Genomic DNA, 18,295 nt, shown 5'->3' with positions numbered 1-18,295 from the left:
CTCCCCACCAGCCCCTTTGGATTGCAAGAGCTTGTGGCTACAACTCCATTCACAGCCCATTTCTGGTTTCCAAGCAGCTTCCTTTCCAACAAGAGATTACAAAGCTTTAAAAATTAGAGGCACCCCACCACTCCCACCCCAAAGAGCTATTCCCCGACGAGATGCTCCGTTGAAATGGAAGGAGTTTGCTTTATAGCAGCCTCCCTCATGTAATTATAGAGGGGAACATTTAACAATGCAGCATTTGCAATGGGCAGGTGAGAGCTGGCCAAGTTTTTAAAGGGGATTTCACAGACCAGGTCAGCAGGGAGATGGATGGGTGAGTAACGGTGGGTACAATTATTTGACTTTCTGAGCTGTTCTTTTGAAGCCTCTATGTTTAATAGAAAAAGAATAATCCTCTTTGCCAACCTTTTGTAGCTCAATCTTTATTGTTCCCACTGAAACCCAAAGAAAACGGACAAGATTCATTTCGTCCAGAAAGCATTTGTGTATTTTATGTAGGTCTGGGCTTTGAAGCGTTGATAGTTAAGTGGGAGAAAAGACAAAGATTTCTCTCGACTCTGAGGAAATCAAAGAAGGAATTTCTGAAGCTCTCTAGCCTGACTCAGAAGTCCTGGGTGGTATCCCCCCATATACTCTTCCTTTGCTACTGAACTCAGCGTGGAAATTAGCACAGGTCCATAAAATGATGAAAATCAGATGAGATCATAAAGAAGTGAGCCTGAAGACAAATTTAGGCTTTTTTGTAAAAATTGAGAACATGATTTCCAGGACCAGGGACACTTTCTTTTGCTTATGGGCTCTCAATCATTTAACCTCCATCTTCAAGACACTGGCCTGGTCAGTGGGCTGGTTGAACCAACCATCTGCAGGACTGTTTGTTTGATTTGCGGCACATGAGAGGTGCTTGGTAAATATTTACTCAATTGGTAAGTTAAGTGGCCTGCCAGATGGTTTAAATAATCAGATATTAAAAATCACGGCTGGTGTGGTGGCTCACGCCTATAATCCCAGCACTTTGAGTGGCCGAGGTGGGCGGATCACCTGAGGTCGGGAGTTCAAGACCAGCCTGGTCAACATTGTAAAACCCCATCTCTACTAAAAATACAAAAAAATTAGCTGAGTGTGGTGGTGCATGCCTGTAATCCCAGCTACTTGGGAGGCTGAGGCAGGAGAATTGCTTGAACCTTGGAGGCAGAGGTTGTGGCGAGCCAAGATCGCTCCATTGCACTCCAGCCTGGGTAACAAGAGCAAAACTCCATCTCAAAACAAAAGAAAAATCACTATCCATCTGATTATCTTGATGGCCAAAGTCGGTCACCAGGAACCCTTATTGGATTGTTTGCCAACCTATTCTGAGGGTGAAAAGGAAAAAAAAAAAAACATTAAATGCATTTTGCCTATTTTAGCCAAAATACATAGGAAGAAAGAACTGGTGAGAATTTGGGGAACTGGTGACATTTTCTGCCGACAGATAAATGTTCCTGAAACTATCTGGGTGCTGAGTCTCTGCTCTGGGAACACCTCACCCTAGGGAACTATTTCTGTTTGGTTTTTAACCCTGAATTCTGAGAACAACAATTTTCCATCTGCTTTTGTCACTTTAACCTTGGTAACAATGTCAACAGTGGGTCTGGGAGATCCCCATACATCTGGTCTTAGAATTAAGTGGTGGACAGGGTTTCCAGAGATGGGGGATGGGGTGGGGTCTGCATTCTAAGTCGGGAGAATTTAGAGGAAGAAAGCTACAAAACAGGAAGGAGCCAGACTTATTGGGAAATCAGAGAGCTCTGATGGCAGTTAGGCCAGACCAACCTGAAAAGTCTATGCAGCTATGAAGAAACCACTCACCCCTCTCCATGATCCGAGGTGTGAGTGGTTTCTTCATAGCTGCATAGCTCCCTTCTCCACAGAATCCCTGGAACCTGATCTGTGGCATCTCTGCCTCTCTGCTCACCTACCCAGAATCCACACTGCCAGCCCCGAGCTCAGGTAACATTTGCCTCTCCTTCTATAGAGCTGTTCTGCTGCCACCAAACTCCTCTTTTTTTTTTTTTTTTTTTGAGATGGAGTTTTGCTCTTGTTACCCAGGCTGGAGTGCAATGGCGCGGTCTCAGCTCACTGCAACCTCCGCCTCCTGGGTTCACGCAATTCTCCTGCCTCAGCCTCCTGAGTAGCTGGGATTACAGGCACACGCCACCATGCCCAGCTCATTTTTTGTATTTTTAGTAGAGACGGGGTTTCACCATGTTGACCAGGATGGTCTCGTTCTCTTGACCTCATGATCGACCCGCCTCGGCCTCCCAAAGTGCTGGGATTACAGGCTTGAGCCACCGTGCCCGGCCCCCAAACTCCTCTTAACCACACACACCATACATACAAAATCACTCACTGCTGCACAGAAAAACACAACCCTGCAGACACAGGCACACATCCATCAGCATACAGGTGAGCATATACATGCACCACGCACACGCATGCACACCTCACATGCATGTCAGGACGCACCTACGAACACACAGCACCACATGCACCAGCCGGTGCCCACAGGGGCACAGACACCTGCAAACACCAGAGCACATGGGTAAACACATGCTGGTGTGCACAGTGCCAGCACCCACATTGGCCTACAACCCCTGGCACTCGGGCTCAGGCTCTTCCCATAATGGGTCACCTAGCTCAGTGGCCTTCTCCCTGCAGCAGGCTGCTCTGGCCAGTCAATCTCCCAGTAAAACAAGCTGCAACCTCCACCGCTCCCCACCCCAGTCTGTCTTTTCTACTTTTCCCCCTATCATTCTTCTCTTCCATTCTCCACCATTACACCCAGCCCAGATGACAAAAGGGCAGGTCATTCACATTCTATCTTGGAGCCAGCACAATTTTGCACGGTGGGGAATTTGCAAAACACAAGAAGACACAGTAGACTCAAGTATCTACAGCAAAAGAGGGGATTAGGGGTTTGTTAATCTTAAATGGTGATGTTGGTTTCCATTCTGAGCTCTCCTCCCCACCTACCATGGCTTCGCAAAGGCAGCAGCACTTACAGCCCATCACAGACATTCTGCTGCAGCACTTGACTCCTTCCCCTCTTCCTAACCCTCCTCTCAGCCAGCTTTGGGGGTGGCCACACTAAGGGTCTCAGATATTCGCATCTCCAGCTGTTGAATGCTTTGTGCATTTGCTCTGAGCACCAGCAAACCATCTTTTGCTTTGCTCTAATCAACAGCACAAGGATTTGCACTCCTGGAGCCTGCAGGTGAACCCCAGGCTAAAATGTGACATAAATAATTGTGAATAGATTACAGACATTGTCATTCAAAGATCACTCTCCCAGTCCTGGAGGAACAAATCTCAATTTGAAAAAACAAATCTCAATTCAGAGTCTGTGCGCAACAGTGTGCTGTTCTTTTAGAGGATCTTATACACATAAAACCTTTCACAATGTATGGAGATAATTCTTACTAAGCAGGTTAATTACAGACAATTTATGTAGGGCAAAACCCCTCAAATGTGATTTAATTTACATTTTACTTATAACCTCTGCATAAGGTGAGGCTGTGGGGGTGTGCACCTGCACACGCAGGAGTGCGTCCCACTGCAAATTGAGGACCGTTCCTCTCAAGAAGTTCCAAAATAGATACATTTTCTGAGAGTAAAATGGAAATCATGGATTTATCAGATTCAGAGAAAAAGTTCTCCTTTTAGAACCATAATAATACGTCCTAGAAAAATATACACTTCTATATTAATAACCTAATATTCATACTCAGCAGAAAATGTATATTAAATGAGAATATTCAGCATCAAAATTATTTTTACCTCAAAAATTGAGAGGAAAATAGTAATAAGTGCTTAGTCAGGGGAATATCTGTAAAAGTCAGCTTCAGAATTCGGTCTTTGGGTGTGGACCCAGGCGAGCGGCCGCACAGTGTTTTGAGAAACAGGCCCTGATCGAGGGCTCCGAGAAACTGTGCTAGCAGCCCGGTTCTACCCAGGCAAGTCACCAGACCTAGGAGCCCCACTTTCTTCATTTATGAGAAGAGATAAATCCTGCTACTTTTTCTGTTACTTGCCATAGGATGGTTATGAGGGTCCAATAAATAAAGGCATGGAAACGCATTTTGCAACTCAAAGGGGATGACGGCACTCAGAGAACCGGCGGTCTGGACTGGCAAGGATCCTGCTTGTCTTTGTTCTCATGCTTTCTATTTATTTTTTTCTCCTTGAGCCCGAAAATTAGTTGCTTAGTAGCACAAATCATAACAGGCAAGCAAAGTGGACAGGGAAAGCGCCTCACATGTTCACCACTGCAATCTGGCTGCTTCGGGCAGTACTGAGCCTTCTCAGCCCTTGTGCGGCCCCCAATAAATCTGCAGCCGATGCGCAAGCACAAGGGACGGTCCAGAAAGTGCTGGACTTTGTCCTTGGATTTTTCACAGCAGAGGTTCCTTAAGAATGTTAAAAATATTGAGATACGTTGAGAGCCCAGATTTTAAAAGGATTTGGAGAGGCACGGAAGAAGGAAGCTCAGACTCAAAGCCAATGCCTGTGGGGTGGGAAAAGGATCGGGGGCTAAGTCATTTAAAACTTTAATGTCATTTTAACGTCCTTTAAAACTTTGCCATTTCAAGACCACACACAATTCATTTTGTAGTTAAAAGGGATGTTCAACTCTGTCATCATTTCTCATCTCACAGATGCTAAAACTAAAGCCCAGAGAGACTTTTCTGCCCATATACACTGCACTATCATGGCAGAGGAGAACAAGCATGTCAGTCCGGTGTTCCCCCTTTACTGCACTGGGAAGACAATACTCTATTTTGCAGGTTGGAAAACGGAGGCACCCATGCTAACGGTTTGGCTATCCAAGCGCCTTTTGGTTTCGGCACTTCGGAATCAGATCTCCACTCCACAGTCCCCGTGGGAGGAGGCACCATTGCCGCCATCTCACAGAGGAAGAGCAGGGCTCTGAGGTGGGGAGGGGAGGGCTGCCCCAGAGCCTCCTCTCTCTCTCCACCATAGTGCCTGCTCCAGAGAAGACACAAAGGCTTGGAGCTGGTCCCAGAGAGTTCGAGAAACATTTTCTTTCCTTGATGGGATTGTTTTCAATGGAAGTCTAGAGTATCCTGCGACATGCTGTTTTACTTTAACCTATTCTTTCCATTGCCATTCCTGGATTTGCCCAAGGAATAACAAAAGCTACATATGTAAAGATTTTCTCGTAGGATTAGCTAGAATAACAAAAATTCGAAATAGTCCACATGTACAACAGTAAGGAAATAGTGAAGAAAAGACGATGCATGGACGCTATGGAAGCTTACATCGCGATTAAAAACAGTCACGAAGGCTAAACAGGAAAACAATGCTTACAGTAAAATACAAAGAAAAAAAAGCATTTGAAACTGTTTTTTATGGTAATTGTAAAAAGATGTGTACGCCCTCGTAAAAAATGTTGATTGGAATATAAAGAAGTGAAAATGCAATATTATTGGGTTGGCTTGTTAGGAATTTTGAAAAAATTTTAACTTCCTTCAATGATTTTTATGATATCTTTATTAAAATATCTCAAACTAAGAGAAGAGAAAAATGTTGCCTACCTGAAATATTTATTTAGTAACCTGGACCAAACCAGACTAATAGTATCTTGCTTTTTTTTTTTCTTTCCATATTTTGAGGACACTGGGTGATTGGATACTGTGATTTATACTATAATCCAGTATTTATTTTCCTTGATGCCTTTTTTATTTTTTTTTTTTTAAAGACGGTTCACCATGTTGGTCAGGCTGGTCTTGAACTCCCGACCTCAAGTGATCCACCCTCCTTGGCCTCCAAAGTACTTGTATTACAGGCATGACCCACCATGCCCAGCTCCTTGATGCCTTTGATTCGTTTATTCTTAGTTCACTAGTTAACAATCTCCAACAGTTTTAGCTTTATTTTCTGCTTTTCTCTAGTGTTAAAGCCTAATCAGAAAAAAAAGCATATTTCTTTATTTTTAGTTATGTTATTTGCATCATATGAAATTATCTTTTTTGTAGGTCTGAAATAAATAGTGGAAATTTCATATGGTCCAACCAGAAAATTTTTATATCAGCAGGATTTTATCTTAAACCATCCTTGCAACTCATTTCAAATAATTCTAATCCCTCAAACTGCCCTGTCCCCTCCACCAGTTTAATTTCTGGTTTTTGTTTTGTTTTTTAAATTGTTTGATACTGTTTTCTCTAGAGGAAAGGTCTAAATAATACCAATTCAACATACCCTCCAAATAAACCATTAAAGTTAATGCAATAATATGAAAACATCTAGATTTCCTTCATTGACTCACCTTTTAATTCATTCAACAATTCTTATTTTATTTATTTTTTGAGATGGAGTCTTGCTCTGTCACCCAGGCTGGAGTGTAATGGTGCAATTTCGGCTCACTGCAACCTCTGCCTCCTGGGTTCAAATGATTGTCCTGCCTCTGCCTCCTGAGTAGCTGGAACTACAGTTGCTTGCCACCACGCACAGTTAATTTTTTGCATTTTTTTAGTGGAGATGGGGTTTCACTACGTCGGCCAGGCTGGTCTCAAGTTCCTGATCTCAGGTGATCCACCCGCCTCGGCCTCCCAAAGTGCATTCAACAATTCTTATTGATACTTATTGCACATTGACTCTGCTCCAGGTACGTGCTAACTGCTGGGTAGAGCTGTGAGCATGAAGGGGCGTCTTTGTTTTCAGCAAACTTAAAGTTGTTTTTTAGACCGGAAGACAGACTATGTATATGCATTGACTAAAGCAATCATTTGGTTTCGATTAACAGGTAAGTGACCAGTTTAGTTTTTTTTAGCCAAATTAAATGTTTGTTCAAATTGACTAACACCATCACTTTAGTGTGAATAAAAATTAGCTTTGGCCCAAGCAGAGCTAAGAAACTTATTTTGAACTATTTCCAGTATTTATTAAATCAATTAGCTGACCTATGTAAGGTCCTAAGCCTTAGATAAATAAGGCTTGAGAGAAAGGGATTCCCAAAGCATGTGTTTGGACAACTCTAATCTAAGAGAGTTCCCTCAGGGCATCTGGACCCTTCTAAATAATGCACAAGACACAATGCTGGGTGACTTTTGACTGGAAAAGTCTATATCCAATAACAATTAAATCAATTTTTTTAAAGAACAAAAGCAAAAAAAAGAAAAACGAAGAATTTAAAAATGAATACAGCAGTGTTATTCACCTAAGCCAGAGCCCCCCAGGACCGTTTCTTGGGGGTGCTTAGCAGCAGCAGATGTGCTATCTAGGCTAATAAGCCTGAGAAATGCTAAAATAGGAAAATTAAATAGCTCATTTGGGTGAGCAGAGCTAGGTGATTGGAAGGCCAAACAGTCTGATGGTAAAAATACCATTGATGAAAAATGTGCGCTGGTATCACTTACAAGCTTGCTTCACGTTCACCTCCAAGCAATTTCAGCAAAGATTTAGTGTTCAAGAAGTTTGCATTTAGATACTCGGCCGCCCCTCACCCACACTAGCCCTTTGGGTCAAAACCTAGGTGGCCACCCCAACCAATGATGACTGGGTGGATTTTGTTTCCAATTCCTTTCTTAGTTTCTGATTCCTTTCAAAGTGAGACTTTGAAAAACTTTTTTCTATTAGCCTTATCTAAAATAGCTAAAATCTCAGTCTCCACAGAGGAAGAGTAAATGGCACCAAGAAGCAAAAAAACCCAGCCAATGTGTAGTTTTCTCCCCTGCCCCCCATTTGAGAAAATGGGGCACAGCCCCCATCTTGTATATATGTTTTTTCAGACGTATTTTTACTTCAGAAGAATAGTCTCCTACAGAGTAAGTATCTTTAAAAAATGAAAATGGTGGACGTAATAGTCATCTTATGACCAGCCAGGGCTCTGCTCTTTGTTCCCCATCGGGCCTGCCCCTGGGATCACTGCTGTTTCTGTGCTGGTAGGGGTGTGCCCAGAAGTCAGAAAGAGGGCTGAGGTGGATTTCAGCAGCTGGAGAGAATGCCCAGTGCTGCTTTACGATGCAGTGACCGCAAATTAAGAATCCCAGCCGTGGGTTTCCATCTCCTGCTTTTGGGTTTTGAAAACAAGAAGACTGTCCAAGATGTAATAACAGTAGTAGTCAATACAATTTTTTTTTTATTGGCTGTCTACTACATATTGGGCACATTGCATTACTTCTCATCTTCATGTCTCTGCAAAGAAGGTATTATAATTCTTTCTTTAGAGGTGAGAAAACTGAGGCTCAGAGAGGTTAAGTAACTTTCCTAAGGTTGCACAGCTAGGAAACAGCAGTGCTGGGACACCACCTATTAGCCGGGCTCGCTCCACCTCATCCAGTCACCTTCCTAAAAGCAGAGCCGCTCACAAGCCTGAAAGCCTTGCATTTCCCAAGGCTGCCTGTTAGAGCTGCATCTCCGCACTGATAAAAGACAAAGGCCATGCCGGGTGTAAGCTTGGCTTCTGCAGAGGAGGGAGTTAGGGGCACTGAGGGCGCTGGAGGAAAAAGTGTGCCCAGGCCACTGGGCACACCATCTTAGGTTCTTCCAGCCCCAAGCCCTGGTGACCGTCTTGGTAGATTCTCTCTCAGGGAGGCCTCCTCATTTGGACAGACCAGGTCATCATTTGCTTTGATCCTGATAATCTGGGCATTTCCAAAGAAATGCAAATATAACAGCTTAGTAAAAAGTAGACATTTTAAAGAGTAAAGCGTAAGCGATGTGTCACTTAACTGAGCAAGAAGAGGCAGAAGACCTGCCTGAAATTCTGTGAGCAGCCTTTCCCCGGGGGAGACTGCGGAGGTGCCCCCCGGGCAGCACAAGCACCATCGCAGCCCTCAGTGTCCACGCCTCTCTGAGTCCCGCCTTGCCTTACCGTACCTCGTTTCTGGGCTAGGACACTTGGAGAAACTTGTGTCTGTTCGCCTTATCTAAAATAGCTAAAATGTCAGTCTCCACAGAGGCAAAGTAAGTGGCACTGAGAAGCAAAAAATCCAGCCGATGTACGGTGTCTCCTCCTGCCCCCGTTTGTGGAAATGGGCCACGGCCCGCATCTTGTCTGCTGGGTGGGGTTCTGTTTACCACACTAGGCAGCCACCGTTACCCAGCAGCCTTTCATTTTTCTCTCTAACTTCACTTTGCCCCTACCTTGGTTTCTCCAAGCTGAACACAAACGGACTAGTGAGGAAACTGCAGATAAAGACCCTGAAACATGACATGATCTCCCTGGTGCGGTGTCACAAGCCTGAAGCCCAGAGCTGGAATTATTACCCCGGCCATCTCCCCTGAAGTCACTAAATTCCAGCTGTTCTGGGTCCCCTTGTCCCCAGCACACAAGCGTGGGCTGCTCTGAGCGAGCTCGGGCACCCTCACCCCACCGCACCGTGTGTGTGACTCAGACCTCACAAGGCTCTTCTGAGAAAACAGCTGTGATCTGGTAGAAACCCCTGCGGCTGCACAGGCCTCAGAAGACCCGGGGCGCTGGCCGGGGCTGTGCCCCGCTCCCTGGTGGGAGCAGAAGTGCCCATGGCTTCTCACGACCTCCCAACAGGGCCCCCGAACAAACTCCCATGCCGAGCCCGGTCAGGTGGGCTGAGGACATTTGCTTGTTCCATCTTCCCTGTTTCTTTAAACCGAAATTCAGCTGGGCCCGCTTCCCAGGAAGATGCCACAAGGCCAATGCCCCTGAGCAGTTTGTCTAGTCCTCTTCTCACCGCTTTTCTTCCTCATTACCTGGGCTAGACATGATGGTGGAAGCCAAAGGCTTGCAGCAAAGCCAGGCTCCCACCAACGGGAATGAGGTGAGGAGGGAGCCCGCTTGTTGGCCGGGCGCTGCTTGTGGTGGTGACTTAACCAGGCACATCCTCTCATCTGCCCATGTTCTGCCAACGCCTGGCCCTCTGGCTGGGCTAGAAGGCCACCTGAGGGGCGGGTTGGGGTGAGTCATGGAGCCTGGGATGCTGCGTCACCCGCATCACCCAGCAGCCCCAGGCGGTGGGGCGGGGGACAGCCATGACAGGGCTGAGTCTAGACACGGACCCTTGGCCGTGAGGCTGCCCCCAGGTGCTTCCTGCCCGTGCCCCTTTCCTCCCTGACCGCCCCCACTCAGTCTCTGGCCCACTAGGGTGTTTCAGGCCATGACCCTGACTGACCAGTGAAACCTTCTTTATTGGCAAAGGAAGAAAGAAAGGGGCTGAGTGACGGAGCCAGCCAGAGGGTGAAAGAAGCCGCAGAGGTTAGAACGTCGCAGTGCGAAACACGGCCTGCCTGACATTTTCCGATCCTGTCCAGCTTCCGTGAAATACTCCTCTCCGTTTCTCCACCCTGGGCCTGCCTTGATTGCTCTCTTGCTTCCTTCTTTCTTCCTCTCTTATCACGGGGACAATCTGTACCTGGAGGAGCTGCATTTTCTAGAAGCTGGCTCTGAACTCATGCCCAACTCCGCCGTGCCAGAGCAGATGCCAGCACCTGGCCAGACCCCTCACTGCTCACTGGCCCATTGATTTGAGGAGGGCGGGATTGGAAGACGACCCCAGCCCCTCCCCATGCTCCACTCCCACCCCGACACCCACACACGCACAAAGAGTTTCTGGAAGTTCCCTGCCGTGGACACATCGGCCCTACCTGTAGTCGGGAGCTGTGCCTGCAGGATCATCGCAGTGACAAGGGCATTCCACTTCATTTTGTCCTTCCCCTCAGAAAGAGGCTGGGAGGCAGAGGCTGAAGCAGTGGTGGCCGGGACGATGAAGAGGAAAAGAGTCTCCGCTGGCTTTATTCGCCTGCTGCCTCCCCAGGAAGTGGAGGACTGTGGGGCCTTTGGGAAGCCACCTGCGATGAGGCCAAGAAACTCGCGCTCCGCCTTTCGGTTCACAGGCAGGAAGCCCTGGAGGTCTGAGGGTTTGGGGCGTGTCTATGTATGTGTCTGTATCTGTCTCTCTGAATTTTGCTTTTTCTCTCATTTGACCATTGTTTTAATGTTTTGGTTTTTTTTTAAATCATTCTTATCCGAAATCTATCTTGATTGATAAAGTCTGTCTCTAGGCAAATATAAGTTCTCAATGGATATAAGAACGTTTGCCCTTTTCCTAGACCCTCAAATATTGTATGGAAGTTGGTAAAATGCCAAAGCCCTGGATTGAAAGTCAGGCGATGTAGAGACAGATGCCTTGGGCTTTAGTGATATCTCTACCACCTACTTGCTGTGTGGGCTTCAGTCAGTCACTCAGCATCTCTAGACTTCAGCTTTCTGATCTATAAAGCGAAGAGCTGGAGTAGACCTGGGGTTGCAGATCTGAACTTGGCCTGAATTTGGATCGTAGAATAGTTTGAAATACTGTAGCTCACATAGTATTTTTGACATTTTTGTTAGTTGTCAACATTTAAACATCAGAGTAATGCACAATAATAAAACATTAAAACCTAGATATAAACTTCATCTAAAAATTGTAATGTGTCTATATGAAACAACTTAAAAACGTTGCTGAAGAACACTGAAAGGTCTTAATGGAAAGGCATACCCTTCTTTGATAAAAAGCTCCCTTTTAAGGAGACTGCAATTCTCCCTTAATTAATCAATTGATTTCATTGAAAATGCCAACAGAAGGTTTTAGAACAAGATAAGCTGATTCCAAAATAGATATGAAAAAAATTAATGTACAAGAATAGCCAAGACTCCAAAGTCACAGCAATCCAATATAAAATCGATAAATTGTACTTCAAAAAGTTTTTGTGCATCAAAGGACACTATGAAGAAAATGAGTTCTGCAAATCACCGAATACCTCTAAGTAATGGAAACAGCATTTCCATCATTGGACTTGGTACCTACTCGGAGTGTAAGTTGGCCCCTCAGGGGGCCTTTGACTTACTCGAGGTCAAAGAGCAAGTAGGTGGTAGGCAGAGCTGTCACTAAAGCCCAAGCAGTCTGTCTCTACATTTAGTCTGAATCCATCAGTGAAGGTTGTCATCGACATGAGGTGCTGACACACTGATGAAGCCTGCATCTACCAAAATGAAGACAAAGTTGCAGAGGCCATCAGGGGGAAATAACAGAAGGAAAAATACAGAGGAAGGATATCTTCTACCATGGAAAGCTGTGGGCTACAAATATGACCCAGAGCTGGTCTGCCCAAGCCTAGGGAGGATGCTGAAGGTCCTCCAGCTAGATTGCGTGGCTCTTTACATCACTGAAATACCCAATACTCCCTTAAGCCAGGAGATGAAATCTATCCTATAGGTGAGAATGGCAAATAGTTACATCACAAGTCAAATCTGTGTGCAACTTGGGAGACTTTGGAGGTATGCAAAGATGCTGGCTTGGTGAAATCCCTCCCAGTATCCAGTTTTAACAGCAGGCCAGCTGGAGTTCATACTGAGCAACTGAGGACCCAAACCCAGGCCAGTCAGCAACCAGGGTGAGTGCCACCCGTATTTCATCCAGCCAAAACTCTTGAAATTTTGCCAATAACATGACATTGTCATGATTGCCTATAGCCCTTTGGGGACCACTAGGAATACAACCTGGGTGAGTATGTCTTCTCTACCTTTGTTAAAGGATGCACTTCTAAAAAGGTGCAATAAGATGATAGCTCAAGCTGTTTTGCATTTCAACATCCAGCAAGGGGTAGTTGCCATTCCTAAAAGCTTCAATCCTGAAAGGATCAAGGAAAACCTTCAGGTCTTTGACTTTTCTGCACTAAATGAAGGACATTGAAACCTGGAATAAAATGTCCACTTCATGGAAATGCTTACGTGCTGTGATCATCCCAAATACCCATGTGTTGATGAATACTGACTTCAGGGAGTTCTTGAGAAGATTCTTCCCTCCCATGTGTGGAGGACCTTGGGGTGCATAGTTCCCCATGGACATGGAAATGAAAGAGGTTTTATTATCTTCAAAGTGGTGATGGAAACATGCTTAACTTTTGTGTAGTGTAAATGACTTTGACTCACCCATTTTAAAAAATAATGTTTAAATCTGTTGAAATAATTCTTAGGAAATTATGACCTAATATTTTATTAGATAAATGTGTCTTCTGGGTTCTTGACCAAAAAAAAAAAAAAAAAAAAAATTCCATTAGTCTCCAGAAAAGACTTGAAAGGCAGCAGTGACAAGTAACTCATGAATATGGGTAGTTCCATTGGTAGTCTGAGTTCTTTAGTAGGTCAGCAAAGACAGCAGAGGGCCCCCATGGGCCAGGATGCTGGCAGTGGCCTTGAGGACTTGAACCACTGACTGCAATACAGACGCAGCCAAGATAAGACCAGACATGCATTATTAACAAGAAAGTGATTTGCTGCACCTTGAGTAAGGAGAGAGCTAAGTGTAGAAAAGTCTTAAAATAGTCAGTTAAACACCACGGTGATCAACAAAGCCATAATGATCTGTTGTTGTTTGTTTCTATCTAATGATTTAGCTTTTACTCAGCTTGAAGGATGCATACTGGCTGGTTCTCTTTTGTATTCTCAAAGGGTCTGAGTTTCAACATAACTAGTGGTCCACACTTGCATTGTCTTACATTCAGTCTTGCCACGTTGATCATAGAACCACCATAATGTGAAGTGGCTTGAAACAACCAACATACATAAATAAAACTCTGCATCATAAAGTATTCCAAAGATGGCTATTGTAAAAGAGGACATTTTATCAGAAGATTGTATGAGACATATGGAAAGAAGAGGCTTTATAAAATTACTATGCTTAAGGCTGTAAGAGTGTTATTGGGATAGCTATGCGAATTTTGAGAAATAGGAAGTTCAAAAGAATACCGGTAATTTTACTGTATGCAAATTTTTAAAGAGAATAAAATTATTAGAACTCAGCAGCAGAGATGTACCTATTTTCAGTTCAACTACAGAAATATATTGTATTCATTTATGTTGGATCACTCTCACAGGGTAAGAGAGTTCTTCAAAAATTATGCTTTTCCAAAACTGATTGCTTACAGTAATCTTCAATTACCTGTGCACGTACATTTCTGAGAAAGTATGACTTAAAAACTTAATCTACACTGATTGTTTTCACTGATTCTGATGTTAATACTTACAATGCCTGTCTTCTAGAAAATATTTTGGTCACAAGAAATTATAAAGTATGATGACAAAGAAAGGCAAAAGAAAGAAAGAACAAGGAAAGTGAAAAGACAATCCAACCCACAGAATGAAAGAAAGTATTTGTAAATAGACTGATAAAGGTCTAGGATTCAGAATATATAAATAACCCGTATGACTCAACAATAAAAAACATTACCCAATTAAAAATTGATCAAGATTTAAATAGACTTTTCTCTAAAGAAGACATACAAATGGCCAATTAGCACATGAAAAGATGTACAACATCATTAGTCATTAGGGAAATACACATCAAAACCGCACTGAGACACCACTTCTCACCCACTAGGATAGCTAAAATAAGAAAGACAGACAATACAAGTGTTGATAAGGATGTGGAGAAACTGGAATTCTCATACACTGCTTGTGGGTTACATAAATGCTGAAGCCCTTGTGAAAAACAATTTGGGAGTTAAAAAGTTAAACATAGTATCGTGGGACCCAGCAATTCTACCCTAGGTATATACACCCAAGAGAATCGAAAACATAGGCTCACACAAAAACTAGTAAAGGAGTGTTCATAGCAGCATTATTCATAATAGCCCTAAACTGGAAATAATTCAAATGGCCACAACTAAGGAATGGATCAACAAATGTGCTATATCCACACAATGAAATATGACTCAAAATATGGCCATCAAAAATAATGAAGCAGTGTTACATGCTGCAACTTGGATGACCCTTGAAAACATTACGCTAAGTGGAAGAAGCCAGGCACAAAAGGTACATATTATATGATTCAGTTATATGAAGTGTCCAGAATAAGCAAACTCATAGAGACAGAAAACAGGTTAGTAGTGGCCAGGGGATGGGGAGAGTGAGGAATTGAGACTAAGTGCGAATAGCTACGAGAATTTCTTTGAGATGATGAAAATGATCTAGAATTGGACAGTGGTGATGGTGTGCAACAGAGTGAATATACTAAAAATTATTGAAGTATAGACTTTAAAAGGATACATTTTATGTTATATGAATTACATCTCGATACAAAAATAATGCTAAAACAAACACAAGAAATAGGAACATTCTTGTAAAGAAGAGTAAAGAGAGTGAAATAACCCTGCCAGATATCATACACTAAAAGGCACACAATTATGATACAGTACTTAGGGTGCTATAGACAAATATATATGGTCAATTCGTTTTCAATAAAGGTACAAAACACTCAGCAGGAAATGGTAGTCATTTCAACAAATGGTGGCAGAACAACTGGATGTCTGTATGAAAAAGAAATATTGACCCTCAGTTCATACCATACACAAAAATTATCCAAAATGGTTCATAGACCTAAGCGTAGAACCCAAAACTATAAAATTTCTGGAATAAAACATAGGAGAAAAATATTTGTGATAAAACACAAAAAGTAAAACCCATAAAAGAAAAAAATTTGTAAACTGGACTTCATCAAAATTAAAAGCTTTTGCTTTAGTTTATCGAAAGACACCATTAGGAAAACGAAAAAAAAAAGCCATCAACTAGGATAAATTATCTGCAAATATGTACATCAGACAGAGGACTTACATCCAGAATATGTAAAGAACTCTTTTAACTCAATAGTAAAGTAATAAATTCAACAAGAAAATGGGCACAAGCTTTGAATGGACAATTCCCAAAAGAAGATAAATGAGTGGCCAATAAGCATGTGAAAAGATGCTAAACATCATTAATGATTAAAGAAAAAAACAAATTAAAACCACAATGAGATACCACCACTTCATTCCTGTTAGTATGGCTAAAATTAAATAACTGGCTATTATCAAGCGTTGCCCAGGATATGAAAGAACTAAAACTCTCAGACACTGATGGGGAGAATGTAAAATGGTACAACCATTTCTGAAAGATTTGGCAGTTTCTTTAGAAAGTTAAACATACACTCACCATTCGATCCAGCCACTGCACTCATGTATCTAACCAAGAGAAATATATATTAGATATATATATTTCGCTATATATATGGACATATATATACGTCCATACAAAGATTTGTACATCAACATTCATAGCAGCTTTATTTGTAATAAACTAATGGAAAACTACCCAAATATTCATCAACAAGCGAATGGATAAACTAATTATGGTATATCCATTCAATGAAATAATACTGAACAATAAAAAGAAAGAAACTACTAGTGCACACCACATGGGTGAATCTCAAAATCAATATGCTGAGTGAAAGGAGCCAGGCAAAAAGAGTACATATTGTAAGATTCTACTTATGGAAAATTCTACAAAATCTAAACTAATCGGTTGTAACATTTCAAACTACAAACTAAGAAAAGGTACTTGCAGCACTGTGGCAAAGGGCTTAGTTCCTTAACACATAAAGAGCACCTAAACATTATGCAGTTTTAGCAAATAATTTTTGAGTGTCCACCAGACGCCAAGCACTGTACTATACACTGAAGATATAAGTGGGAGTTAAACAGACAGAATCCTTGCCCTTGTGATATGTTCAAGCTGATGAGAGTCTAAAACATCATTAGAAAAATGAACAAAGGACTTGAATGGAAAGTTCATTAAAAAAAAATAACACACGGCTTTCAAATGAATGAAAAATTACCAAAATCACTCATAGTAGGAAAAAATCAGAATTAAAATTACAATGAATACTCTTCCTTACATGTCAGATTGCTGTCAACTTTTCCACTGAGTTCCGTCTTCCTTTGCTTCCCAAGGACATTGCCCCAGGAATTCTCTTTTCTCTCTAGCATGTCAGTATTTTCCTCTAAACTGGATCATTCCTATCAGTATACAAGCATGTTATTTCTCTCATCTTAAAAAACTCAAAGATTTATATAGCATTTGCACATGGAACTTGCCATATTTCCTATTGCTTTAGGAATCCAGCTTCCACAGAAAGAAGCTCGTTTGAACCTGCTGGATACACGTGGCGCAGCTGACAGCCTGCACTGACTTCCAGACGAGTAAAGCTCTCTGACATCATCCAGACCCAGCTGAACCAACAGAGGGCTGCAGCCACATGAGTGACATCAGGGGAGACCGGACAAAGCACTGTCTGAGTCCAGCCCAAGTTGCTGGCCTACAGAATCATGAACAATGAAAATGGTTGTTGTGAGTTTGGGAGGACTGTGACACACCAAATGATATCTGAAATACTCAGCATCCTGTATCAATCTCAGGAACTGCTCTAATTGGCCCACCTTGGACCATATGCCCACTTTTTGAATTAACCATTGCTTCCAGGGGGTCAAGATGAGATTGGAGCTGCCACATGCTGGTTAACAGCCTTAGCAGAAACATTTGTAATAGAAGAAATGGGGGGAAAGGATTCTGGGCATATATAGAACAATGACTTTCCATGACAGCAAGCCTTGCCCTGGTGTGTGCAGTGGGATGGGGTTAGCAACTAGAACGAGGCTCACACTTGGCAGAGGGGTACGCAGGCAAGGGCAGGAGCTGGAGCTGAGAGGGAGCTGGATAGAACATGATGACCTGCAGCTGTGAGTTTCTCATAGGGGAAGCTCTGGCTCTTCCTCATGACTGAATCCCTACTTCCTGATATATTTTGGTGGGTGGGTGGATAGATGCATGGATGGATGGTTGGGTGACTCAGTGAGTGAGTGGCTGGCTGGATGAATGGATAGGCGGGTGGATAGTAACATTCAGGATGGTACGAAGTCCAGTGCCAAGCAGGAGGATGCCCCAACTTCCTATCAGAAAGAGCACAGCAAGGGAAATCCAGAAGCTGACGAATGGAGCTTTTAGCTGCAAAAGTTGTCATTGTCATCAGAGAAAAGGGCCTCTGCCACTGAGGGGCTAACTGGAAAATTGGGTAGCATAAAGAAAATGTATAGACAAGGTATGGGGGAAGGGATTGGGGCTCAGGACTGGGACCGAATTGACAGAAGCCAAATGCCTACAGCTACAGGCAGGAACAACTCAAAGTGTAGGGCCAAGGAGAACACAGGCAGCCATGTGGTAAGAGGAAGATGTTGGTGCTAAATAAAGTCTCATAATTCTTCAGATAAGCAATTCTGGTGAAGTAATTATTTGAACCTGCCCAGCATCTCATCCCCTTCCTTTTTTTGGAAGCAACCTCATTTTCCTTGGAGGGGTCAGCCTATTCCCTCAGTGGAGTGGGATGTGCACCGCTGGCTGGCTCCAGATGTGGGCGTGGACCCTGTGGCAGCCAGTCAAGTATCATATCCTGCTGTCTACAAAGGC

The 18,295-nt window shown here is 43.2% G+C and overlaps 1 protein-coding gene and 1 pseudogene across 2 annotated transcripts in view; one reads left to right on the top strand and one right to left on the bottom strand.

Moving 5' to 3' along the window:
- The window catches only part of CD247 (CD247 molecule), a 96,589-nt gene extending 84,877 nt beyond the window's left edge, over positions 1 to 11,712 (bottom strand). The window contains exon 1 of one of the 2 annotated variants that reach the window (XM_010338691.3): positions 10,627 to 11,712. In XM_010338691.3, the coding sequence (XP_010336993.1) occupies positions 10,627 to 10,684 (58 nt within the window). In that variant the 5' untranslated portion in view covers positions 10,685 to 11,712. The remainder of the gene's footprint in view (positions 1 to 10,626) is intronic. The other variant, XM_010338690.3, reaches the window with a different exon arrangement.
- On the top strand, positions 10,746 to 12,713 carry LOC101034004 (aldo-keto reductase family 1 member D1 pseudogene; annotated as a pseudogene).
- Positions 12,714 to 18,295: the final 5,582 nt, after the last annotated feature.

Source organism: Saimiri boliviensis, chromosome 19 (genome assembly GCF_048565385.1).
Source record: "Saimiri boliviensis isolate mSaiBol1 chromosome 19, mSaiBol1.pri, whole genome shotgun sequence".
In the NCBI taxonomy this organism is placed as follows: Eukaryota; Metazoa; Chordata; class Mammalia; order Primates; family Cebidae; genus Saimiri; species Saimiri boliviensis.
Note: the sequence above shows the minus strand (reverse complement) of the source record. Positions and strands in the feature narration are given on the sequence as shown.